Below are 27753 nucleotides of genomic sequence, written 5' to 3'. Positions count from 1 at the left end.
GGAACTGGAGCCAAGGGAAAGAACCAGCACTCCAAGACAACTATTCCATAGGATTTACAAGTATTAGGATGGCTTAGAACTTACAGGTGCATTTATAACACGTTCTTAGATGGTTTAGAGATAATGCAACTTAATACTAAAGTTCAAAACAATGTTATTTAGTGGGTTTGCAAATTCATGCAAATCACTTTTTGTTAAAGCCTCGTGACTTCCTAGAAAACAAGAGCAAACTTCCATCCCCTCCCACTGCAATAACAGCAACAGCAGCCTGAAATCTTGTTGCCATCAGTTTTATGTAATAAGGCTGGTAATGCTCCTAAATAGCTTTACTGGGCTCAATGCTCAGAGCAGGATCCAACTCCAAATCCACCTGCCCTACGCAGCAAAGCTGCTCCTGCCTGCAAAGCCACGGGGAGAAGGTGGAACTGCAGAGAACAGGATTAGCACAGAAGTGACTCTCAAAACCTTTGGAGGTTGGGATAGTAACAAATCCAAAGTATTTTACAAGGTGATAGTAAAGAAGAGAACAGAATCCCCATCTGTGAAAATCTCTCATCTGGAACAGCAGCTCCTCCAGCATCCACAAATCTTTACGGGATCTCAAGTTAACTGTGTTATCAAAGCAACTTCCTCATTTAAACAAAGAACATATAAACATATAAACCAGAAACCCAGAACATATATTAAACATATAAACAATTCATAGAAAGCACAATCTATGTTCAGTATTACTATCTAGATTGTACAGGGAGTAGCACACTGTGACTCCTACTTGGCAAACAACTGCTGGGCATCACTGGGCAGCTGCTTCAATATCTCCACTCAGGTCATGTTCCCACCACCAAATTCATCATTATTTCCCCCCATGGTCCATTTCTGGACCAATAAACGTGTGCAAGAACAGCAATTCTCAGAGGTAGCAGAAATCAGTAGAGGGAACGCTCTTCTGACACGTTTGACACTGCCACCACCTCAAACTCCTGGGAGTGATCCCAGCACATCTCAGTTCTGTTAAGCAACTTGTGTTTTGCTACCAGGGCTGAACTGAAGGCATTAGATGAGCACATCTGCTGGGGGAAGCAAGGAGTATGCTCAGGAGCAACCCCATCTCCACCAGCACAGTTGTGTTTGCAGAAGGCTGCCGAGCCCACGACCAAAAAGCCAATGAACTGCCTTTCTGTCCGTATGTACAGGCTCCACCAGCTCCCACTCACAACAGCTCCCTAAACAAGGTCAGGACTGGGCTCTGTGGAACAGAAAGGAAATGGATTTAAACCACAGACCACTGGCTTCCTGCCTCCTCTATAGTAGGAAGCTCGGTCTCCAGCACACGGGCCTGTGAGCCACCTGTGGCGGCCGAGGGAAGCAGAGATGACAAAGAGGCAGAGCCCTCTGCAAACAGATGTCAGACCCTGCTGGGAACTGGGCTGTGCTTCTGACAGCAAACTGCCCTCAAGTTTGAGCTTTGTGTAAAGAAAAGCATTCACACTGACAGACTTGGTGAGCTTGGAGAAGGAACTTGCACATCTTACATTGATTTGACCCTGCTCCACCCTGCAATACCTGTACCACAGTTACTGGAACCACTGGGCTGGACCCCACTGCAGGTTTTATTCCCGCTCACCAAGTCTGGCACTGCATCCTGTAACTCTTTTGATGCCAACTTCATTGTAAACCTACAGAAAAACCCCACAGGGCCAGGATGAGTTAGATGGGAACAGTCCTGAACTGGCCCCTTGAAACCACTTCATCTGACGAGACAATGACACAGTTCTGGGGTTTTTAACCCCGAATAAGTTATTAATAAGTGTTTCCAAAATTACTGTGAAAAATCCCCTCATGTTAAACTCATAACAACAGCAGACAGAAGAATGTTCTCTCTATACAAACAAATGCAAAGCTGTTTGGTTTCTGGATAGAAACCATTAACCCTCCTCACCCTGATTAATTACTTTCTATTTTTAAACCTTAAGACAAGACATTACTGCGGTTCCTTCCAGAACACATGCACAGGAAACCAGCAGGCAAATTCCCTTCTTCTACCAGGTGAAAGAGAATAAATGGAATGAATTTAGTACACAAGAAGCTGCAAACCAGAGTTCCCAGTCCCTGCCTTGCCCTTAAGCTGGACACGATCTAGTTGGGAGAACAGAGGACGGCGCAGGAAGTCTGAGCACATTCCGAGAAGCAGGAAAATAAACACAAAGAGCAGGTACAAACAGCCCAAGAAACTCCTGCTGACTGGGCTGCCCACACCCAGGCACTGCATATTTAACTAGTAAAGCTTAACTTGGCTCCAGCATCAGGTGATGTAAAGAATGGAACACACTGGAACCAGCTGTGGCCTTTGGTGCAGTTTCCAAACCCTCAGGAGCTGCCTCCACCTTGTACCTCTGAGGGTGTATTTTACACAAACACCTCAGCTCATCCATCCTATGATCCTTCCCATCCTGGAATTGAGGGGGGTGTGTGTGTGTCTGAAGCTCCTTCCAGCCCTCCACAGCTCCAGGAGGCTGCCACTATCCCAGGAATTCCACGTGCACAACCAGCTCAACACAGAGCCATTTTTCAACTCAACACAAGCTGGATCAGCCTCCAAATACCTCAAACTCAATAACAGGGGATCATTTAATCCCTGACAAGAGTTCCCTCGAGTCTCCAGAGGCATCCTCTGCCTCCAAACCACAAACAGCACTGTCACAGTGCTTGGAGACACCACTCATTTTATTTTATCCAAACAGTTTCTGGGCTTTGCAACAGGCCTTGAAGTTTTCACTTGAGGAACAAACCGGATTAGGAAAGCAACAACTAAGTCAATTCTCCCTTTTTAAAATCTTCATTATCCAGGGTTAGAGAGTTTTCCCCCTGAAGAACACTGGAAATAATCTATTCAAACAAATGGGATTCCACCTGACTTTATTGGTACTGCAAACATGTTTATAAAGACTAATAGAGATGCACAAATACACAGGGGGCGTTTTACCAGGGACAAAAAGCAAATGATGAGCATTCAGTTCCCATCTCTTAATACACGTGCTTCCCAAACCCAAATATTCCTTAAAACATGACAGGAAGTGCCTATTTGCTTTTCCTAGTCACACTAATTCAGGTCTATTGTTGGCTGAAACAAAGGTCTTTCAACCTGCATCACCCGTTCCCAGGACATTTGACACCAGGTTATTAATATCATAAACACAAGAGGCCTGAGTGGCAGAAATCCAGCCCCAGCCCTGGTGCCCAGCTTGAATAACCTCAGAGAGGAGGGTGAATCTCTCACAGCTGTGGAACCACAACATTTATCCACAACCAGGAACGAGCAGTTAAAGTCACAACTTCTCCGTGAGCCTCTTCTTTGCAGCTACTGCAATATTATGGAACAGTAATAAATTTTTCTAAAATAAGTTTAATCTGTCCCCAGCCCTTTCCTCCTCCCTCCAACCAGAATTGTTCTGTTTTTAACAAGAAAAGCAATCAACAGCAAATCCAGCATTTTTCAGTGCTGGCCAGCTGCTGGATGTCAAAGTCACCATAGGGGTTTTTTTCTGAACATCACAAAATTCAGCTGCTGAGAGATTCCAGCCTCTGAAGCTTAAATCTATTTTCAGGTGGGGAAGAGGAAAAGAAGAGTGGCCTCCTACTGAGGATGTGTCACACTCAGTGTTGCATCAATTCCCTTTCAATCACAGTGAAAACTCCTCTTCACTCAGGGTTTAGGATTACCAAAAAAAGCCTGGGAGCAGTGGTTACCCAGAGGCTGGATAACATCACCTGCAGAGGCAACGCAATCCCTGAGGAGGGGTGGTTTGCATGTAAAACAGAAACAAAAAGGACAGAAACACGAAGTACATAAAACACCCGAGTGACATCTGTGTTGTAATTCTTCAATTCTTCGCTTTCAAGGCCTCAGCTATCAGATAAAAAGCCATCTGATATTCTGGATATCTGGCCTAGGTTTGCTTGTGTCCCATTCCCATCCCACACTACAGCAATTCCACTTCACCTGGAAAATTAAGTGGCCCTGTCTAGATGCAAACAAAGCAGCCCAGAACCTCAGGCTGCCCTCGAGTGCCACAGAATTCTGGACACCAACAAAGTTTTTAACAGTCACAGAACCAAACCTTCCTTAAATCCACTGCAAAAGATGAAAACACACACAGTGTTCTTCCGTGCTGCAGCAATAAAACTCTCCCTAAAAGCAAATTTCTCGTATCCCCAAGTGAAATCTCAGCTAAAAGGTAAGAATATGAAGTCTGTGGTTTGTTTGAAGGGGGACTGGCAGGGTCAGGGTTCTGAAGGTTGTAATACAGAGTATTAAGTGTTACTGCAGACAGAGAGATAATTTGAGTAAATGACACAAGACAAAGAGCTTCCTCCCCTTGGAATTTTCCCATTTCAACCACACATTATCCCTTTAAACCAAGTTTTTCCCCCAAGCAGCAGGTACACAATCCACACCAGCTCAGTTCCTTTCAGAAGGATCCATCCCATGATCCTGCTTTTCCTTTCTTTCAGCCAGCAAAACCTACACTGCATTCTGAGACAAAGATGACAGAATGGTTCAGTTCTATTTGTATTGTGCAGAATTTAGTTTGGGAGTTACTCATCATTTCTGTCCTTTGTACAACTGCATACAGATCATACATATCTAATTATAGGGGAACAAAATTAACTCCAGCAGGAACTTCATGCCCACAATGGCTTCATCTGAGATCCCCTCAGGTATCTGAACATTCTGTCACCAGCACTCACAAAACTGAGGGACCTGTTGAGCAACATGGGGAGAATTCAGGCAAAAAGGCTTATAAATAACAGATTTGATTATCTCTCCTCAAACACAGCATTTGTCTGGTTTTTAATACTCTGGTACATGACTTGTTCCAATACATTTTCTGCTTGCAGAGCTTTAATTTACAGTCTATCATTAATAAAGCTACAGGAAAACTGATTTTGCATATCTAGTTTCCAAGAGAGTAACAACTCAATTTTAGCACTGCTGAGGGGAAAAATTCAGGTTTACTGATTTTCCAGAATAAATTTTATGTTGGAACAAGAGAAATTAAATGTCTGTTTGGGGAGAACAGCGCTGCCATGTTGAAGCTCTTGGAAATGTTCCTGCTTACCTGGAGAAAAAGGACATCCTATAAACCCATAAAGATTCAGGAGACCACAAACTCCATCTCAAGCTCCCTGGAAAACCTGTATTCCCAGAGCTAAGTCACAGCACATCCTCACCAGGCTCCTCAAGGTTTATCCATAATGTGCTCCATAATTCTCCTAAGCCAGGCTTTGGAATGCAGGTTATACAGAGGAAGGAGGGTTTCCCAAAACACATTAAAAGAATTTGACCCAGTTTTATTCAAGCTTTAAAGCTTGATTTCTTCTCCCTGTGATAAACATGTGAGCAATGGATCTGTTTTCCAAACCCAGGCTCATTACCCCTTGGTAGCAGAAGTGCTTTGCTGGATTGCTTGGCTGCTTTATTTATACTTCCATTTTCTTAGGGAGCTGCTCTCAATGTGCCTACAAGGAATGAAAAAGAATGTTCTGGAAATAAAAAAAAAATCTCAACGAGCTCAAAACACCATTGGCCTTAAAAAGGAGAAGGATCAGCAGTTAAGCTGTTCCCACCAAGAAAGATGGAGAGGGACTTTGGACAAGGAGATGGAGTGCCAGGACAAGGGGGAATGGTTCCCACTGCCAGAGGGCAGGGATAGATGGGATATTGGGAAGGAATTGTTCTCTGGGAGGGTGGGGAGAGGCTGGGATGGAATTCCCACAGAAGCTGTGGCTGCTCCATCCCTGGAAGAGTCCAAGGCCAGGCTGGAGCGACCTGGGCTAGTGGAAGGTGTCCCTGCCCATGGCAGGGGGTGGCACTGGATTATCCTTAATGTCCCTTCTAACCCAAATCCATGATTCTGTGATTCCAAGCTCCATCCAGCTCCCAGCACAGTCAGTGCCTCCCCCAGGGATCACAGCTGATTCCATGAGTGCATCCCACACACACATTCCAGGGGCTCCTGCCCCAGAGGTGACTTTAGACATTCTGGCAGAAGGCTGTGGGCAGGGAAGCTCCCAGAGATCCCTCAGAGGCTGCACCAAGGTTTGGCACAAACATCCCAGAGGAGCAGGGGTGGAGCTGAGAGCTCTGCACTGGAGAACACAGGATGGAGCTCCCCAGGCCCTGGGGGCCCTCTCTCAGTGCCACCAGCCCCAGGCTGGGGTGACAGCAGACAAACACTCTGGTTGTGATAACCAGGGGCTGAGGACACTCAAGAGTCTCCACTCAGAGCAGGGATTTCACAAATGCCAAAGTTATTTTTGTGCTCTTTGATTGCCTTTAAAAGGGGATTTCTGCTCTGTTAAAAATGTTTCTGAGCTACAGGACTAGCAGAAAAGCAGCCCTGTGACACAGGCAAAGCACAGAAGGATTTATTCACCCTTTCTTAATTCACAGAATGTTTCTCCTCAAGACTATGGAGTAATTTCTAATATATTCTGGCCTGTTAAATTAACTTGCCTCTTAAAATTACTCAAGACAGCTTACACCAATTATAACTGAACATACTACAAAAAAAGATACCCCTGAATTACTTACTCCAGAGGGTGTTCACCTACACAGCACTGAAAAACCTGCACAGCACAACAGGCTGTGTATTAATTCACATAACAAACATCTAATCAGCACAGATTTTAAAAGGGTGCTTAATTTGGATATCTGTTCATTCAAAGAGTAATTCATTTTTACTTCAAGTTGTACTTACTTGAACCATAACCTTAAAGTCATTACCTAATGAGTTTTATTTAAAAAAAATAAATTACAATACTAAAATGAAAACCTACCTGCTTCTGCTTCTATTTATTCATTTTTATTATTCTTTTTGTCCTGTGCTCAACACAGGTGATTCCTGAGTCCTTGCAACTAATGTGCTTGGTAATTATTTATTTCCCAGTTCCTGCTGGCAGCCCCCACATCCAGAATGTACCTACCCCAAGTCCACACTAACACCAGGCTGAACCTCAGCAGACCCCACCTCAGATCTGTCCAGGGTTTGTTTGTGTTCCCAAGTAGTACAGAGCTATTTATGGAAAAATCTCAGCTGGAATCACAGCCAGAATTTCAATAGGCTGCACGGCACAGAGCAGCCAGGGGTTGGTGTTCTGTTTGCAAATAACAATATATTTGGAAATAACATACTGGGCCATTGTTTGGCACGGGGAGAACAGAAGCCTTCAGGCAATGCCTTTCTTGTCACTGAGAAAGCTGCAGAGCACTGGAATAGCTGCATTTTCTCTTCTTGCTGAAGCCATTCCAAAACATACCCAGCAAGGTAAAAATTAGTAGGTGCATTAGAGAAAAACATAATGAATTCTGTGACTTGGAGTGCATTTGTGTTGTAGATTTAAAGAAAAAAAAAAAAAACCAAAACACACCAACTCCTAGAAACTACCCTGCTGTTTGAGCCTCTTCTCACACATTCCCTGAGCAAAGCTTTTATTTCAGGCTCAAAAAGCTCAGGCCAAACATTTCCAGGCTTTTAATCTCGGTGTGGAGAATGCAGGAGGCTGTTGTGCCTCGGACAATGTGTGAAGTGGCTCCTTCTAAGCGAGGCAAAGGCAAGGAGAAATCCCTCTCCCCTGCCATAAAGGCGGCCAGGGAGGGCAGCAGGGAGGGAAGGGCACTCCCCAGCTGAATTTCGGGCAGCTTGCCGGGAGCACAGAGCCTGTGAAGGTCACAAGTACAGCTGAAGTTTCCAGCAGAGATAAATACACAGTTCTATTAAGTGACTGTAGAAGAAAAATCTCTGATTACTCCCCTCGCTATGGTCACTCACTCAGCAGTTCATTTTAATACTTAATGCATCTTTAGTGGCTCTTGGAGCCTTAAAGAACTGTCTTCCCTTTACCAATTGCCTTTTCTTCTTTTTTTTTTCTCTGGCCCCAGCATACATACCTCAGCTTCTTAAAAAAAAAATCATTATTAAACAGAGGCCAATTTTAATTTCTGGCCTGGACTTTGAGATTCCTGACACTCACTTCTCAGAATGATGCAAAATGGAATCTTGACAACTCTGAGGCAGACACCTCTTAAAATTATATATATAGTCTACTAATCTGAGCAAAATACCAACTTTTATTTTTAAGTGACTTATTTTAAATCTCTCACCACCTCTATTTATAGATTAGGGCCTTTTCTTTGGATTTTGGAAGAGTTGTATAACAGCTGAAAACAAGATAGAGAGTATTAAGTAGTATTACTGCCCTGCAAGGATCTGAAAGATCCTTAAAAACCATCAAAAGCTTTGGAATTACATCTTAGGAAACAGGCACACTAGTCCTAGACAGGGAAAATAAAGCAGGGAGAGGTTAAAATGTTATTCCCAGGCTTGGGATGAGCTTCCTCGGGTCACAGGGAGGAAAAGCATTCAACGAGCTCACGTGCAGAATATCCCAGGGATTTGGTTTTGTTTCAAATGCTCTTTGTCTTCCCACTGCCCTTCCCTCTGAGGCATCTCAGCCCCGGGAGACACGAGCTGTGTCCTGCTGCAGGAACACAGTCCTGCTGCTCCCAGGAGTGGGCTGCCACTTCCAGAGGGGGCTGCAGGAGAATGGAAGACCCTGGATAGCTCTTTAACACGTACACGCAAAAGGAAAGCAAAATTCAGCTTTCCAAACAAATAAAACCAAATCAAAACAATGACATGGAGCTGTGAGAAGAACAGACTGAGAAAAGGCAGAAGGATGACAGAGAAAGTCTTAAACCTTTGGGCAAAATGCCATTCCTGCCAGTTCCACGTTCCTTTAAAGCAGATTATAAATGTGTTACCTCTACACACAGTGCCATTTTCTCACTGCTGGACTGTGTCATGGACAAGTCTGGGGGCTTCAACTGCTGTTTGTTCATCTGGATCTATGAGGACAAATGTCCTCAAAGGTGGATCTGAACCCACTGGCAGCAGAGTTTCCCTTGTGCAAGGCAGCCCATGAACAAGCACATCTCAGCTGAGCCATGGAAAGGCTCACAACTGGTCACAATTCCACAGCTGCCCATGTTGCCTTCAAACCCCCACCATCTCCCCAAGAGCAGAGATCCCTCCCTTCACCCCTCAGCCCATTCCCGGGGCTTCACCACCTATCCCACCACAACCACTTGTTACAGAGGGACAAATTAAGGCTGGGGAAGCTGACTCGGGACAAAAATCAATCTGAGAGCAAATAACCCAAGCCCTGTAATTTTCTTTTGGGTCAGTTCTCCAATATTTCTATATATTATTCCCTACACAGCACACCAAGACCAGTACCTGGGAATGTAATTCCATTGGAAAATAATCCAGGAACTCTCAAACAAGTGTCTTTGAGAACCATTATATATTTATGAGAGCCAAAGCCAAAGCTTTATTTCAGTCTGTAGTTCTTTTCTGCTGGACCAATTTACTTTACGGTTCTAAGTTATTTGAAAATAAAATAAGACCTTCAGATTACATTTATAAGCCCTGTACTCAAACTCACACAGGTCACAGCTTCTCAAAACATCATTTAACAACAGCACCAAGACCAGCTGAAATCACTGCTTTTAAGAATCAAAGAATGGTCACTGAAATACTTTTTATATTCATCAGGGGAAAAAAAGAGGAAAATACAGTTACTGGCATTCAACAGGCAAGAATATATTAGAAATTACTCTGTATTTAAATAAGCAACTCTAAAATGAAGTCTCAATTACCTTCACTGTTCCTGAATATATGCAATTATCTTTTCTCAGGTTCTCAAAACCACAGTGCCAAGTGTGTGTGTTTGGAGATCACGTTATTCCCAAAGCATTAATTTAAGGACTGCAATTGAAAAATGCAAAAAGAGAAACATTTCCACACCAAATGCATTCTATATACCCGGGAAACCAATCTTCCTCACAATACAACTCTTCTAAACCCTCTTTTCCTGACCCTAAAATCTTCCTCCCAAATTAGATGCAAGCAGAGCTGCCTCGGGGCTTTAACATGTGACCTAAATATGCTGCTTTTCTTCACGGTGTTCTCACTTGTGGATCACTGAGAGGAAAATACACTGGGAGAAAGAATGGCTGACCAAAGGAATAACTTCTCCTCCAGTGCTCAACAAAAGAGTGGTAACTCAGGAGAGGGAAGGGAGCAGCTTCCAGCCACTTCTGTTCCTGCCACTGGATTAGTCGTGCACAGAAGCCTCAAATAATTGTGGTCAGGAACATCAGCTCTCCCCACAGCAGTACCTGATGGGGGTACTTCGTTTTAAAGGCAAATTAATGACCCCAAAGCTTCCAGTCACTGCAGAGAATGAGGCAAGAGCACCCTCCTGCACCACCGCAATGGCCCAACACAGGACTGGCTGGGAAGCACCAAAGTGAGAACCAGGACATCCAACCAAGGAAATCCTGCTACAAAAATCATTAACAAGTGCACACATACAAGGTATCAGATCATTAACAAGGTATCAGTACTTTAACTCTGAAGGTAAGACTCATTTTTAGGCTTCCCCCATTTTCCAAGGCATAAAAGAATGACCATGTCCCTTCTATTCCCAGTTTACTGACACACTGACCCTACAAAAGCAGTATTTAGCTGGTGCATGTTGGGAGAGCATAACTGAGCTACAGCAGTGGAACAAAGCTGTAATTAAATATGTTCCATTCAAGTTTAAAACCCAGAAAAGTGACCTGACATAGTTATTTTGACTGCGAGACCTTCTTGAAAGAGATTATTCTAAATTGGTCTGGATCAATAAATACTTCCTGCATTTATCTCCTTTCAATCTCATTGGAACACGGTAACTTGTTGTCTCTGTTCACATTCACAACCTACACATGTACCTAAGCCAAGGCTTTTCATTCCTTTCAACCACTTCTTTTAAAAGTGCAAACCTCAGTTTCACGTGATGACTGAACACTGAACTTGTTCTGCTAAACTTTTCACTCCCCACTGAAAATGCTGCAGACATGGCACTGCATGGCAATGCTACAGAGCACTGAAAACAGGCAAAAATGCCTGAAAAACACCCCTGAGGCAGATATTAAAACATCTTCTATAATGCAGTGACTTTGGGAGCACAGTGGTGCCCACAGATGAAGGAACAAACTGGAGCTTTAACGTGGTACCCCCAGTAATTGGTGTTTTTGCTGCAAAAGGCACAGCTCACAGCAGATTTAATTGCAGGTACACTTAAACAGCAGCTAAAACAAAGGCAGCCTAATTCTGCAGCGTTTAATGCAAGACAATACACATTAGTTTAGGTGAAGACGAAACCCCAAACAAGGGATCCATTTTTCAAATCATATTAAGGCTGATAAGACACGATAAGAGAAGATTATCATTTGTCAGATTAGCTTTTAAAGTGCTTTGCAGTAAAGCAATCAGTAATAATCCATCTCCCATTTAAGTGGTATTATTTTCTACAACGACTTCAAAGAAACTCCACTGTGTTGATATTAACAGGCTGGTTTTACTAACAGAGCTACTAAACACTAAGCAAACCTCATTTCTGCCTGTGTGGACAGAGCAGAAAAACCTCTCCATGAGCACTAAAAAAATCTGTCATTTCGAATAATACTGTTACCATAACAGTATTTTATTGCTGGCCTTCAGATACATACTTTGAACATGCACTATCTCCAGCAGCAAAGGTTTAAAGTCCTTTTCAGCAGCTGATTTTACCATTTGTAGCAGCACAGCACGCAGAGATCAGGGGCTTGCAGTGACTGTACAGAAAGTCCTATAAAGACACCAACCCTCTTCCAGAGCTCCCTGTGTCCCTTGGAGCCACTTGCTCACCCTCCACACTCTGCTGGTGTAGGCACACACAGAGCTCTTGAGAATCACACCAGGGTTCGACTCAGCCAAAAAATAATCCGGTCAAAAAGCACAATATTCGGGATTTTTCAGCTGGCTCAGCTTCCCAGACAAGTTCCTTGTGCAGTGACGTGCACGCCCCGTGCCAGCAGAGTGGGAAGGAGCGCCTCTTTAAGCAGAAATGCTGCCAAACATGTAGCTGTGGCCTAAATAGGCAAGTCAGGAGAGAAGGGAAAGAAGAGGGGGGAAAAAAAAAAAGGCAGGCAGACAGTGGAGGCAGGAAGAGCCAGCTCTTCACTCTTCCCCCAGCACTGCAGCCACTGCGAGTCTGGGCTTCAGTTCAGCTCTTCCAACACACACTCGGTGGAGCTGCAGCTACCACAGAAAGCCCTGCCTGGGGCAGAAATGCCCCCACCAGCACCATTTAGGTTGCACCTTTAAAATTAAAAGCCAGGAAGGGCCCCAAAGCTGCTGCAGAGCTGTAACCCCCCAGCACTGCTCCTGAGAGCAAGCTGCACTCCTTTGAGCTGGGCAGGAGCACTGGGACACCAGGTTTTCAACACAGAGCCCTCGCTCCTCTTTCCAACTCATTTTGAATTTCAGACAGAGATTCCAAGAACAGCAAAGCCTCACAGAATAACCAGAACAACACTGGGCAGCTTGACTGACAAGCTGAAGTGCCCCAACTACCAAAGCCATTCCAGAGAGAGGACTGAATTACTTCTGGGGAGCTGAGCAGCCCCGGACTATTTCTCTGTTTGTTAAATGCTCTTTGTTTTGGGGCACTTCACACTCTAGTCAATCCAGAGCAGCAGTTCCTAGAACACAGTAGCCTATTTCTCTCTCTAGATACAGACAGTCATTCTACAAACAGCCGAAGATAAAAGAGCTCAAAACCAGAAGCAGACTCAGGAATACAGAACAGGACTATAACCAGGGGTCTTTTTATTCATCTACAGCCTATTTCAAACTACCTCTTGAAACCAAACTTATTACTAGTCCTTGCTCCTTGTACCTGATGCTACAGAACATTACCACAGCCCTCAAAACCCCAAATTAGCTTCCCTCCCACAACTATATCCCAATCTTTCCTCAGCAATATTATCACAACCTCACGCTGTCACTCCTTCTCCGAGAATTTTTCATCCTCTCCCATTCCATCAATCCCCATTAAAAAAAAGCCCAGATTGTGGTAAATTGCCTTTTTTTACAGCACTCCTCATTCCTGGCTTCAGTTTTCCTTACTCAGAGAGAACACTTTTCATGCACTGAGGACAAACTACCATTGCTGAAGCAACAAGTTCCCATTCCTGCTCTGCAATTTTGAAGTCTGTCAAATATAAATATCAAACTGCACTTGACAGATGTAACACACTGAGAACCAAACACTGAAAGCATTCCTGAACAAGGGATTTGGCCTGTTTTGGCTCAAAAACAGGGAACATGAAGCAAGTCCCAGGTTAGTAACAAAGCAGCACAGAATGGTTAAGCATCAGACTTCAAAATTAAGGCAGTAACCAGCACCCACAGCAAATATTCAGGGTCTTCTTTCAGAGACATTTTGGGCATAAAATAGTTAAACAACTTGTGAAAGATGACCAGTGATTACTCAGGTTTAAAGCTGACAACTTAAGTTCCTGGCTCCCAGCCTTGGACCTGGACTATCAGACTTTTACATATCTTTGAATTACACCTGAAAGAACATTTAGATACAGCAGCTTGACTCTCTTCCTTCTGCCAAGCAATTAAACAAATGTGACTTAATTTGTTCTGAAGTACAAACTCACTCCATTAAGCAAGTGTCTAGTTTAGAGACAGTTTAAACTCACAATCCTTAGTTGTTCCCAACTGCAGTTGCTACTGTGCCACATCCTGGAGAGCAGCACAAGAGCAAAACCAACAAAACTGCTGCTGAAAATCTTTGTGATCCTTTGCTGTAATCATTCCCATAAAGGAAACTTGGACTAAGAAAACAGTGAAGTACTTCTGGACAATTAAGTCTTCCTTGCATTGTAACTGTGATGGCACAAAAGAAAGAAATCTGTGTATTAAAGACACTTCTGATAAACTGATTATTGAACTTATCACCAACAATCACTCCGTGTTCTCCACTGGAGAAGTCCTGTCTGACCCTGTGTCCTGGCTCTGGATTCTCCAGAGCACATGGAACAAGCTGAACACAGATACATTGTAGGACTGGGCTTCAGCAAGACAAATATGAAATTAAAAAGGGAGAAAAATGATTTCAGAAACAGAGGCAGCACAAACTCCAACCTTTGCCCTCCTACAATGGGCTGTTAAATCACAAAAAGGCAAACTCCTGCCACCAGTCAAAATTAAGGACCCCGGTTATAACGAAGCTGGCACTGAGATTTCAATTTATAACCTGATTTCTGTGCTTAACTGTGACCTGAGAGAGCCAGGCCACAGCTGAGAGCCGAGGATAAATTCCACACATACCAAGGGAAGAGAGGCTGGTTCTGCTCCTCACATTCATAGTGCTCATTAGAAAAGCTGTGCCACAGCAGTGACCCAGGCAGGCCCCAGACACGGCTCCATTGCCATCCTTCCCCAAGCTTTAGTTACAGTTTGTCCTCCTTTCCCTTACGTGTCACATCCATCCATCACAAAGGGCTGGGAGAGCCAGAAAATTAAAAACTCTGTATCAGAGTTCATGTTTCAGCCACCAAAGCCATCAAATATTGACTTTGTAACAGCCAACCACTCTGGCCTAAGTATCCCCAGAATTACAGGTTAGCCATGTGATGTGAAGGCTGACCTTAAATACACCAGGAGTTACACAGCAGCGTTCTTGACAAGCTTTTACAGTTGCTGCCACTCTCACTGGATTAAAAGTGTTACTCTGCAAAATGTTATTCCCCATTGGCCTGTTTTATAGACAACACCATGGAGAAACCACTGGCTTTGCATCCTACTGACTAATGCCATGAAATATTGCAGTTTTCCTGGTTAACTCTGCCTTTAGCTTAGTTTAAGCCACTCTCCAGTGTAAATGTTGCAACACTGATTTCCCGAGGGGAAGGGAACAGAAAGCGAAACTCCCGTTTCTTTTGGGTTTGTTTTCAGCCAAGTTTCAGCTCAGGTTTGTTTTCAGTGAAGTTGCAGCATTGTGGGGTTTAAAACTTGAGCTCCAAAGCCATTCCAAACCCCAGAACTCCACACCCTGGTGCTCCCATACCCAAATTGGTACCGTCCTCACCACAGACACGACTGGAGTGCAGACCTGTTCAGTGGCAGACCACAGTGGTTAAACAGTCATTAGAGTTTGAGACACACAGATTTCCTTCAGCTTTCACCCCAGGGATGCCACAAGAAAGCAGATGGAAAGGCAGGGAGGGAAAAGAGGTCCTCAGTCTGCCCTTGGATCCACCATCAACTCGGGTATTCCAAAGGAGCAGAAGCTGCTGCTCCAATTTGTACAAGAATTTGTACACACACGGCTCTGTGTCATAAAAGTGAACCCTAAAGCCAGAAATACAGCCAATAAAAGGAAAAATGCAACCAGCTTGATGCATTGTGGACCCTTCCAACAGACACTAAGAAGCATAACAACTCAAAAGAGCTGCTTTCAACAACTTCCAGGGTGGATTGTGGGAGCCAAATCCACAGGAAGAGGAGAGAATGTCAACAAATTAATCACAACCAAATATAACATCAGTAATACAATAATACTTGGGATCTCTCTCCAGGCCAGTCTGAGAAGGTCTTGCAGTTTATTAAGGTTTGTACCTTAAGGCTCATCCTAAGTCAGGTATGATGACAACAAAACAAAACTGCTCTTTGGGTCACAAACTCACAAGGCTACATGGGGCATAAAATCCAAAGTGGCCCTTCTCCCCAGGGTTTGGAAACCAAGCTGCCTGCCTGCCTGCCACTGAAGCTCCTGAATTCCTTCCAAGGCCTCCCTGAACCCCACCCTGTGACTCCAGCAGTCCCAGAGCAGCTCCCAACCTGTCAGGAGGCACAAGGCTGGCGAGGCACCTTTCGTAACAACAAGTGCAACCCTCCAGAACAGTTCAGGAAGTTCAGGACAGGTTGTTTCCTCACTTCTGCATTCCCTGGGAAAGCCACTTCTCTGTACACAACTTCACTGCTGTTACATGCATGTCAACATGGCTATTTAACAAAGAATTACGTGCAAGCTCCTGCCACGCAACCACAACTTCTTCAATATTCGTATTTAATTAAGGATTTAGTTTGATATGTAAATCAAAACAAAGGTTACAGAATTTAAAGTCTGACAAGAAAAAAACTACACCACATTTAAGAGTAGTTTTGAGTTCAAGCTTTAAAAACTACTTCCTGAAGGATTTAAAATTAAATTGGGAGTTGTTACAGCTTTCTTGTTTCCAAAAAAGCCATCTTTCATCTTGCAAACGACAGCAGCCTTTGACAGTGCATTGTTTGCCACATGCTGCAACTCATAAATAAAAACAAGGCACTCATGTTTATACTGGTCTTTTTTTCTGGCCTTTGGAAGCTAATTTGAACCACATGTCAAATGGGGAAATAATGGAAACTGTAGTTACTGCTTTTCTAAATATAACATTAATCTCACTTGTAAGTCAGAGCATCCAAGATATGTAAAAAAAGAAAAAAAAAAAAAACAGGAATTACATAAGTGACAAGGCCAACTGCTTGCAAAAGAAACATTTTAACTCCTGATCTTACGGGCTGCCTGGTGCAAACAAGACTTTGTGGCCACAGAAATTCTGAAGTCAGAGGGACTTCCCTCAAAAAAAAAAAGAAAAATCACAGAGGAGATTTTGCTCTCCAGCACAGAGAAAAGGACCATTCCTCTGACACTCCCAAATCCAAGGAAAAGCAAATAACCAGCACAGTTTTTGCAGGGACAATCAGAGGCAGCCATCTTAGTGGAAGATGACACTTGTCACTGCCAGCCCAGAAAAGTTTTAGGCAATCTCCAGTATCATTTCAAACTCAAACCCGCTCTTTCTGCAATAGGTAAGCACACAAGAATATTCAGATTTATTCCTCTTCTGGTTAATAGAGGCTGGAAAGATTGGGAAAATTACTTTATCTAGTACTTAGATCTTCAAAGAGAACAATTATTAATTAATTCTCACAACACCTCCCTGTGGAATGCGAGTATCACATTCCCCATTTTGCAGATTAGGAAAAAAAACACAAACCAAGAGCTGAGTGGCAGAAAAATCTTAACAATCTTGGAAAAGAATTCCAGCAAAAATAGTTAGGAAGCCTGAACTTTTTTTACAAGTGTGCAGAACGGGACTCTCAAAGCACAGTTTAATCCTGACTGTGGGTATGGGAATGCAGATTAAGTGTCTGTTTGCTTTGCTCAAGCCGAATACAGCAGCACTGGGGTATTTTACTGATTGCACCCTTATGCTGAACTACTGCTGAAGTAGTTAAAAAGTCAGAAAACAGCAGAAAACATCGCTCTTACCTTCTGCTACATCATCATCTACAGCGCCTTTCACCTGAGAAAAACACCACTGAATGTCATTTCCTCCTCCAGCTCCTGAAAAATAAAAAAAGAAGGGAACAATTGAAGAGCTGAGCCCCCCCAGCGCAGCCCCGGCGCACACAATGGTTGCAGAGCACATTTGGGAGCCTGAGCACGCCCACTTCCTCAGCAGAGCCCAGGCACAATCACAACCACCCTCCCCACCTTTTTCCTCTGGATATTGTTTTTGTCAGCCTTTAATGCAAGGTTTTGTGGAAAACAGGGAAGCACAAGCAGTGTGAAAGCTCCTCTCACCAAAAGCTCGCTGGGCGGAGAACCATCAACTCTGAATTTAAAATGCACGGATTTCATAGGAACCCTCTCCCTACTTTAGCAGAACCCTCTAAACACACACACACACACATCTTTAAATATAAACCAAACAACTTCAAATATAAATTATCAGAGCTGTACATTTTCGGAAAACTCCAACCTCCCCCGAGCACACGATTCATTTCCTCCTCTCACTGAACCTCCACGCTAAAGGCTAAAGAAAAAGAATTTTACCACAATTTTAGAGTCTCTTCGCAGAGGTAACGAAAGCAATTAGCAGCCTGGGAAAAATAATAATTAAAAAAAAAAAAAAAAAAAAAAAAAAATAAGGCAGCAAATCCGAGCAGAAAAGCAAACAAGCAATCGGATGGGAACAAGTTCTACTACCATAGAAAACGGATCGGAGAGAAAACTTCAGGAACATTACTGCCTCGGCGGAAGGCAGTGATTCATTTGAACCCTGCCACCAAAACACACACCAGAATCACCACCCATTTCTTTTGCATTTCGTTCTGAGCAAATCACTGCAGGGCTGAGGACATACAGGAAGAGACAGAAATGGGCTTGTCTCGCTCGGCTGTTTTTTTTTTTTTTTTCTGCCTTTTTTTTTTTTCCCCCACCCGAAAGCCACTGTCAAAATGGAACTTTTCCTGCACACAACTCGAACCGGCTGAGCAACAGATGGCATTTCCACATTAATCCAGAGCTCTGGGAGGGCTTTGGGGATAACAAAGAATACAGGAGAGACTTCTTCCTAAGTTCAGAGGGGGGGTGGGAAAAAGAAGTAAACGAGAAGGAAATCAGAAGCCCAAAAATAATCCTTCCAGAAAAGACCAAGTCTCTCAGAATGAGAAGTGCTGGAATAGAAGGTGCAGTTTGCATTTTTTTTTTTGCTTGCCTTAAATTCTTCCCTGAAGGATTACAGGTGCATAACCCGAGAAGGTGAAGGCAAGTAACAGCATCCATTTATGCAGGAAATGGCAAAACGCCTTTTTTTTTTCTTTTAGCTCTACAATTCCCCCCAAAAAAATCCTACAGCCCATTTCCTTTCCTCCCCCCCAACCTCTTCATTTGTCATTCAGCAGCTGGCACCATGGAAGCACTTAAAGGGGACAGCTTGGAAGGAAAAAAAAACACTGCTCCTGCTACTTCAGGCTGAAATTCTCTTTTCCATACAATTTACTTGAACCAAGTTGGCACTTCCCCCCCCTCCCCGCGACTAAATCGGCAAGAGGAGGGTGGAGCATGTGCATATGGTGTAGGGGGGAAAGGCAAAGCACAAACCTCACAGAGCCTCCCATGCTCTGCTCCTCCACATGCCAAGCGCTGAAAAGACAATTCATGTGCAGAGGAGGGGGACGAATATATCTCCAAATGAAGGAATCGCGAGGAAAAAGTAAAAGAGGGAAGAAATACCTCCTGCATCCACACTTCTAGCTACCAACAGCACTTTCGGGATGCAAAATGGGGAGCGAGCACGGGAAGGAATGAGGAAAAAAAAAACAACACCACAGGAGACCTGTGTTACTTAATTACACCCTGTGCCCAATTTTAGTCGCGTTTGCAGATGCTCAGAGGGTGCGACTGTCCCTGGCCACCGCCTGCACCTGGAAGCTCCCCGTGCACAGCCCCGAAAACCGGGGAATAAACCCCAACAGCAGCCCCAAAGCCCGGAGGGGGAAACTCCTTACAAGAGCGTGTAGTGACAGGGCACGGGGGAACGGGTTCGAATGGAAAGGGGGCAGGGTTAGATGGGATACGGGGGAGGAATTCTGCCCCGTGAGGGCGGGCAGGCCCTGGCACGGGTCGCCCAGCGGAGCCGGGGCTGCCCCTGGATCCCTGGAAGTGTCCAAGGCCAGGCTGGAGCGACCTGGTCTGGTGGAAGGTGTCCCTGCCCACGGCGGGGAACTGGAGGTGCTTTCAGGTCCCTTCCAACCCAAACCATTCCAGTGACTCCGCGCACAGACCCACCCTGCCCGCGAGCTCCTCAACTCCAAAAAACACACCGCTTCCCCCTCCCACCTTGCTCCTTCCATGCTTCTTTTTTTTTTTTTTTCTCCCCCTCTCCCCACCCAGACGGGAGGGGTGGGTGGGAGCAAAAAAACGAATTCCCAGAAGGGAGAATTATTAAAAAAAAAAAAAAAAAAAAAAAGGAGAAGAAACCAGCAGGAAGGCGCAGGCAGGAACGGGAGAGGAGGGAGGCAGCGGGGCGAGCCCCCCCGAGCCATGGGGGGCCGGGCTGCCCTTACCTGCCATGTTGTGCTGGCGATAGCGGCGGCGGCGGGGCCGGGCGGCGCGGGCGGTGCCGGCGGGGCGGGCGGCGCGGGGCGGGCGGCGGCGGCGGGCGGCGATGGCGGCGGATGGAGGAGGAGGAGGAGGAGGCGGAGGAGGAGGAGGCGGCGGCGGCGGCGCGGCCGCGGCGGGGCTGGGGCGGCCCCGCTCCGGCCCCCCCGGCGAGGAGCGTCCAAAATGGCGCCGGCCGAGCTCCGGGTGACGTCAGCGCAGGGCGGGAACCGGGCCGCCCTCACGAGGGAGGGCGGCGCCGCCATGGCCCCCCGACCGCCCCCTCCCGACCGCCCCTCATGGCGGCGAGGCCGCCCCTCGCAGCGCCGGTGCTCGCCCGCCGCCCCTCCGCGCTCACGTGTCCGGGAGCCGCTGCCCGGGGGAGCCGCTGAGTTCCGGGGAGCCCTGTCCCCCCGGGTGCACCACCCTTCACGGAGTACCCCGGCCTGGAAGGGACCCATCGGGATCACGGAACGTTCCGACTTGGGGCTGGATGATCCTTGTGGGTCCCTCCCAACTCCTGGCCCTGTACAGGACAACGCAAAGAGTGCCCCCCAGTCCTCAAATCTCAGCACCTGAAAACACTGTCCAAGCACTCCCTGACCTCTAGGATTATGGAATATCCTCAGCTGGAAGGGGCCCACAAGGATCATCCAGTCCCTACTCCTGGCCCTGCATGGGATGATGTCAAAAGTCTTCCCTCGTCCCAGCCCCTGAAAATACCATCCAAGCACTCCCTGACCTCCAGAATCATGGAATATCCTAAGCTGGAAGGGACCCATCAGGATCACAGAACATTCTCATTTGGGAGAGACACACAAGGATCATCCAGTCCCAACTCTTGGCCCTGCACGGGACAACTCCAAAAGTCCCTCCAGTCCCCAAATCTCAACACCTGAGAACACTGTCCGAGCATTCCCTGACCTCCAGGATTACGGAATATCCTGATCTGGAAGGGACCCACAGGGATCATCCAGTGCAACTCCTGGCCCTGCCAGACACCCCAACAATCCCACCCCGTCCCTGAGAGCGTTGTCCAAACGCTCCTTGAGCTCTGGCAGCTTTGGGGCCATGACCCTTGGGAACCTGTTCCAGCGCTCAGCCATCCTCTGGATGAAACACCTTTTCCCGATACATCGTATCACTCAAGTATCTCCCCCTCACGTCCTTCAGGGCATCTCCCCCTCGCTTGTCCTTTGCTTTCGGGATTTTTTCCCCCCCTTCCTCGCTCCCTCCTCCTGCCGTCCCCTCGTGCAGCAGTAGCCACAGAACCTGTTTGCTGCACATTTTCCACCCCCTTGGATGCTTTCCACGGCGTCCGAGGCTCGGGCTCTGATTTCACTCTGTTCTCATTGCTATTCCCTGCATACACCAGCCGTGCTCCTGAGCCATTTTTAGCCTCCATCCACCTTTCACACTGACAGCCAGCAAGATCCACAAAGAAAGGCTTCCAGCCGAGCCCAGCTTGGCACAGCTCCCGCTGGCTCGGGAAGGATGGAGGCTCCTTTTTAGCTCGCCGGGTCCCAGTTACAGTCTCAGCTGTACTTAAACTACAGGACTCGGATAATTGATTCAGTACAATCTATTTAAGATCTTGTGAAAGTCATCAGTTTTCCTGCACAGATGTTTGTGCAAACGTTTTCTTTCTTCTCGGGCTGGGTAGAGCTTGCTAATCCAGATTTCACTTGGAGATTCATGAGCTCATCCTGCAAACCCAGCACTGCCGCAAACTCCTTGGAACGAGCCTCCCAAGCCCTCACGTACGCCAATTTTGCATTTCCAGCTCAAAACACCTAAGAGGCTGCTTTTATAAATGAGAGACCATTGAATTGCTGGTCAAGTCCGGCACAAAACACAGAGCTGTGGGAACTGGGCACTGCTAAAAACACAAACACGCTGCCAGGCTCCCACCAGAAACCCACAACTGGCCCAAATTACAGGCTGCTTTGGAAAAACGCTGATTTGTCACTACATCCCTGATAAAAAAATGGCACACACAGATGAAATCAAACTTGGAAACAACAATAACGTTTGAAAAAGCACTGACATACGTGGGGTGTTCTTAAGGGCTGTAACTCACCTAAGTTTGGGAATCTCTGGAACCAAGTGTTTTGTTTAGTCTGTCTTGAGAACGATCCAAAAATCTAAAAAACAAACATACTGCAAGTTTGAAAACAGCCACAGTGAAAACAAACTGTTTTTGAATCACTACAGCACTAAGGGCCTCGACACCCAGGGCCGTGTTCCCCAGAGCTCAAAACCAAATTCACTCAATTCTACGAATTTGTGGCCATGTTTAGTTGATACCAGTTGATTCAGAATGAAAGCTGGCATTGTTCCTTTTAGAATTCCTTAAAAACATTCTTTTCAACCTAAACAGAATTCTTCTACAACCGTTTAGCAGGAAATTTTGCACGTTTAGTCCAATTCATCCATTGCCTTCTGTATAATTCCCGCAGAATTTGCCCTCATAGGAGAATGAGCACTGGTTCAAGAACTTTTCTTGCTAAAAAAAAAAAAAATAAAAAAGGCAGAGACCTGCAATTAGCTCTGTAATATAAATTAATGAAGCTTTAGTACATACCTTATAATTAAAATAAAATCCCTCTTAGAAAAGATTTAATATCATGGTGCCAGGACGATGGATCGTGACTGCAACGTTTCAGGTTTTTGTTGTGAACTAACTGAGCTGCAGAATATAATGGAGTCTAATAAATAAATAACATTAAATCACAGCCCTGGTAATTAGTAAAACATCTCAGGAACCACAGCCTTCGCTTGGGTGTTCACTTGCTCGTTAATTCAGACAACACAGGTATTCACACCAGTATGAATGGTTGGTGTAAATTAGGCAGAGGGTGTTTTGCAGCTCTGATTCAAAGTTTGTCAGCACACACTTTGATTTCACCGGAGTTGGAGCATTTACTCAGGTGCTGGGGGGGGATAGTAACTGTATTATGTTAAATTTATACACAACCACCCACAGCACAAAGCTTTAATGAGCATTTATCTACTCCAATCATGCTGCAATTACTAATCCTTACTCTACACACAAACCCCTTCAGCTCAGACTAAAGACCTCCAGGAAATGGGAGGGACTTACAGGAACAAGGACCCACAAAAAAGCATTTCTGGTTGTATTTGTTGTAAAATTTGTCAGTGGACTACATGCAGAGGGGTCAGTTCACAGCAGCCTAAATCGTGAGCTGTGGAGGTTAGAAAAGCCTGAAAATCAAAATGTAAAATGGGAGTGGCAGCCAATAAAGATATACATTAATGTCAAAGGACTGATCAAACAACTAAGGATCCAAAGAAGAACTTTATCAGCAACTCATTTTGTGTCTGCTTTAGTTTCCCAGTAATTTGACCTGTTAGACAAGACTATAATGAATTATAACAGTTCGGTTTAGAAATAAAGGGAGCAATTATCACCAAAATTATCGCTGGAATTTAGTCATAGCTGAGCCATCTGAGGTCACACGCAGGTTAACATCAGGGCAATGTAATTCCCTGCAGCAGTCCCTTCATTCTAGCCAGCTTCAAGTGTCTCAGTAAGAGCTTTCTATGGCATTTTGGCACAGAATTTCACAGAATAACAGCCTTAACTCCTGGGAAGTGTTTGTTAATATTCACCCCCTGTTCCCCCCCTCTTAATTTCACATAAACAGCCATTATCCAACCAGGTTCCACCTGCAAAGCCCCAGCTGCCAGTGGCCAGAGATCTTCAGCTAAAGCCAAGGTTTAAACAAAGGTTTAAACATCTCCAGTTCCTGCCTCACTATCCTAAACTCGAACACTATAAAGATATTTATTGTGCCCTGTTCCACCAGGGCAGTTCCAAAGTCACTGGGGTTTATTTTTTTGGAAAGGGAAAAATGAAAGTTTCTTGCAGTTCCCAGCACCTGCACTGTTGGGGAAATCGTGGAGTGGTTTGGGTTGGAAGAGACCTTAAAGATCATTGAATTCTGCTGCCACACAGCATGAAAAATCACCCTCCCTGATCAATCACCGGGCAGTTTAATTGAAGTATTACCAATGATAAAAAGCAGAAGAGGATAACATGCAACTTTTAGTTCACTTTACAGGTGCCAGTCATTTCCAGAGAGCCATTTCCCAAAGAAAACAACCTAAAAAAGTTACTATCCAATGGTTCTGGAACCCAGTGCCCCAAACTACCCATCGCTGAGCAAACCTGGGCAATGGAAGTTCACTAATCCTGGTAAACAAGCAGCTTGTGTCATCCCAAAAGTGTAAAGTTCATTGGATTAAAGCTCTGCTGTTACAAGGGGAAGCCCCAGCATTTATTTTTTTTTTTCATAAATTATTAAGGCTTTTTTTCTTAACTTTAGCCTTGTGCAAGCAAACAGAAGAGCTAATTAGGCTTGGAAAGAATTTTGTGTGTTCATTAAAGCAGTAGTTTGCAAGACAGGTTTAAAACCAGCTTCAAATTTGATTTGTTTAGAGCAGGTCTAAATTACAGTGATTGAAGCCGCAGCTTGCAATGTATTGGTTTAATGGATTATTTAGGTGCAATTTGTAGAGGGTTCATGCACCTGAGTTTTATTTTAAAGCACGTGCAAAAATACAGGGAAAGAAAGGGAAAACAAGGCTTCTGGAAAAGAAGAAGAAAGGTCTTGTGGGTAGTCAGGAAGCACCTGTTTGGAGGGAGGGAAACAGGTATTTTTCAACTAGGAGGGGTTGTTCAGGAGGGCAGGAATGTCCCAGTATTCTGGGATTAAAAACTAAGAGGAGAGGAATAGCTTGAGACTCATAGAAAAATCACATTCTTATTATTTTGCTGTCTTTTTTTTTTTTACTAACTGTAGTTGCTTCTATGAAAGGATGAGCCCAAGCAAAAAGTAAGAGAACTGTTATGGGAAATTTAATAATCCTATTGAAACTAAAACTGCAGCCATAGGAGAAGACTGGAGGTTCACAAAGCAGAGGTTTAACCCTTCCTGAAACATAGTAGCTACAATTAAACAAAGTGCATAGTTCAGGATAACCTGGCACTGTGAATCTTCCACCTCAGGATAATTTGGACATAACTTGGAAATCTGGAAGGTACTTGCAGCAGGAAAAAACAAACCAACAAAAAGAGAAACGAAAGGAGAGGAACCATCCCAGGTTAAACACCGTGAAGACAACACGAGGCACTCAGGAAGTGGGTTTCTTGTAACAAAAACCATTAAACACTGAACTGAAAAATCTGCAGCACATCCACTACGAGGCATTTTTAGGCACAGATTAGACACCCACCTCCTGGGAATAGTCTAAGTGGAGCTGCTCCCTGCCTAAGGGGGAGAGATGCTTCAGTCCTCTCCAGCCCCAGTTTTCACCATTCTACAGAGGAGCAGATTCCTCAGCTTGAAAGCACGACTGCTTTGCACCAGGACAAAACCAAGCTGCACCAAACCCAATAAACCCACGCTCCCAGAATACTTTTAAAGCTGTTCAGTTCTCCTTTTCCTGTTAGTCTTCAGAAAGGGGATCATTAACACTGCTCAGGCTCTTTGAATGAGAGCAACGAAGGGAAGGGAACAGAAGTACCAACAAGGAGAAGGAAAAGTTACCTTGGGGGTGAAAAACCCCCAATTCATGCACAGACAACTGCTGACATGGTGCATCTCTGAGGAGCACAGGGAACCAACTCCCAGGTGAGGGGAGCTTTAGCCATCACCACCTTTATGAGGCACCTGGTAGGAAGGGGAGGAGTTTGGAGCCACAACCCCAAAGGGCCTCGAGGAGTTTTCATTTGGGTTTGGTCACTTTTGCGTTTTAAACCTCCAAACTGTCATGGAAGGGTTGCAGGGTGATAAGGAACAGATTCCTCAGCTTGAAAGCACAACTGCTTTGCACCAGGACAAAACCAAGCTACACCAGACCCAATAAACCCACGCTCCCAGAATACTTTTAAAGCTGTTCAGTTCTCCTTTTCTTATTAGTCTTCAGAAAGAGGATCATTAACACTGCTCAGGCTCTTTGAATGCATTGAGATCAACGAAGGGAACAGAACAGAAGTGCCGACAATGAGAAGGAAAAGTTACCTTGGGAGGGAAAAACCCCCAATTCATGCACAGACAACTGCTGACATGGTGCATCTCTGAGGAGCACAGGGAACCAACCCCCAGGTGAGGGGAGCTTTAGCCATCACCACCTTTATGAGGCACCTGGCAGGAAGGGGAGGAGTTGGGAGCCACAACCCCAAAGGGCCTTGAGGAGTTTTCATTTGGGTTTGGTCACTTTTGCTTTTTAAACCTCCAAACTCTCATGGAAGGGTTGCAGGGTGATGAAGAGAACAGAAGTATTAGTTTGTCCTTCATAATAAACCTGCCTAGGTGATCTAAATAAGTGAAACAGAAGCCTCAGAGACTTTTATGAAACATTTTTGCTTAACAAAAGCAGGAAGCTGAGAGCAAGTGTGTTAAAAACACTGCCGTCTATAGGATTTCCCTGTTATTTTTAACAGTGGGGTTTAGCATCTTCTATTTTAGATTCTTACTGAGGCAAAGTACTTTTATGCATTAATTAAGTTAACAAGCTATTATCCTTCACTGGGAGCTGGAAGAATTATGCCTGCACAGGTGTATTTCAAAAGGGAGACATAAATATAAGTTTAGCTCGAGCCCTGTAGTTATCTTGGTGTATCACTGGAGCTCTTGTTACTAAAACACACATAAAAAGCCAACTGATCTGAAAGGAGCAGGATCAGCTCTTTGGAATCCTGGTTTTGTTCTTTGAAGAAGCCTGTAATTTTAGCAGCATTTTGCAGCAAGGAGTTAATTGGTAGCTCTGTGTGGTGCCAGCAGGGAGTATGAACTTATCACATCACTCCTTGCCAGGAGAAATGCTCCTTAAAAAACGAGGATTGTGATTAAATATATAATTTGGAATAAAATGCCACTGGAGCCTTTGAACTTGGGGCATTCCTGCTCTTGAACTTAAGCTTTAGACAAGCCTGGGACATTCAATCAGCCTCTCAGGGTGTTTAAAGGGTGTGAACACACTGATGTCCTGAGCCCTGGAATCATAGAAAGACAGGAGAAATTCAGCTGATATTTTTCCAGGAGTTTTTAGCTTTTGATTCCAGAGGGAAAGGTGAAAATGTGACTTCTAAAATAAAAACATAACCAAAAAAAAAAAAAAAGGAAAGTAAATGCACAGGGCCTGAAGATATTATCTCTTTAAAACTCTCCTGATTCTTAAGCTGAACTAGTAATTTACTCTGAGTAGTAACACTATCACTGTAGTATTGCTCAAGTCATGCAGAAAATGCCATGTGCAGGTAAGTAGCATGATTGCCTTTAGTCATTCATTAACTTACTCCTTGATGTAGGAGTTCATTTACCTTTTGGTTTCGTTTTTCATTAACAAGAGCACGTTATTTTGAGGGCGTTTTTAAAGTGTTTTGATTTTGATTTAGCAAACATTATTCGAGTATTTGCACCCGAAACGTTTGTTCTGCAACACTCTTTGCCTGCTTTGCTTTGTCCCCCAGTTCTTCTGGTACCAGGTTTGTAAGGACCTGGAGGTAACGCCAGGAATGAACTGAGAAGGGAAGGAAGGGAGGCCGAAACAGCAGACTGAATTGTTCCATTCACATGGCTTTTCTGCTTGGGAATAAGTTCACATTGTAAACAGGAGAGAGGTGTGGTTTGCAGATCGGACAGGAAATCCTTAGTTCTAATCCTTGCTGTGTTGTTGATTCCCTCGGAGACCTTGGGCAAATGGATTCTGTCCCTAGTTTTTTAATTGGAAATAAATTGGGGATGGGAGCCCCTAACCAGCTCATCAGACTGGGCTCTCAGCTGAAACATTTATAACATGTTTAAAAACAGTTCATGGCGCACAGGCTTGAACTCAACTTGTCTC

The 27753-nt window shown here is 44.8% G+C and overlaps 1 protein-coding gene across 2 annotated transcripts in view; it reads right to left on the bottom strand.

Moving 5' to 3' along the window:
- Positions 1–19927, bottom strand: part of PPP2R2A (protein phosphatase 2 regulatory subunit Balpha) — a 33664-nt gene extending 13737 nt beyond the window's left edge. Inside the window, exons 1-2 of one of the 2 annotated variants that reach the window (XM_039386653.1) lie at positions 19848–19927; positions 17266–17340 (exon numbers count right to left, since the gene is read on the bottom strand). In XM_039386653.1, coding sequence (XP_039242587.1) covers positions 17266–17340; positions 19848–19854 — 82 coding nt within the window. In that variant the 5' untranslated portion in view covers positions 19855–19927. Of the gene's footprint in view, positions 1–17265; positions 17341–17985; positions 18038–19847 lie in introns of those variants that run through there. The other variant, XM_039386652.1, reaches the window with a different exon arrangement.
- Positions 19928–27753: the final 7826 nt, after the last annotated feature.

The sequence above is a fragment of the Pipra filicauda genome, unplaced genomic scaffold, assembly GCF_003945595.2.
Source record: "Pipra filicauda isolate LSUMZ 115617 unplaced genomic scaffold, ASM394559v2 scaffold498_size1627759_pilon, whole genome shotgun sequence".
Taxonomy (NCBI): domain Eukaryota; kingdom Metazoa; phylum Chordata; class Aves; order Passeriformes; family Pipridae; genus Pipra; species Pipra filicauda.
This window is presented reverse-complemented; position numbering and strand designations above follow the sequence as displayed.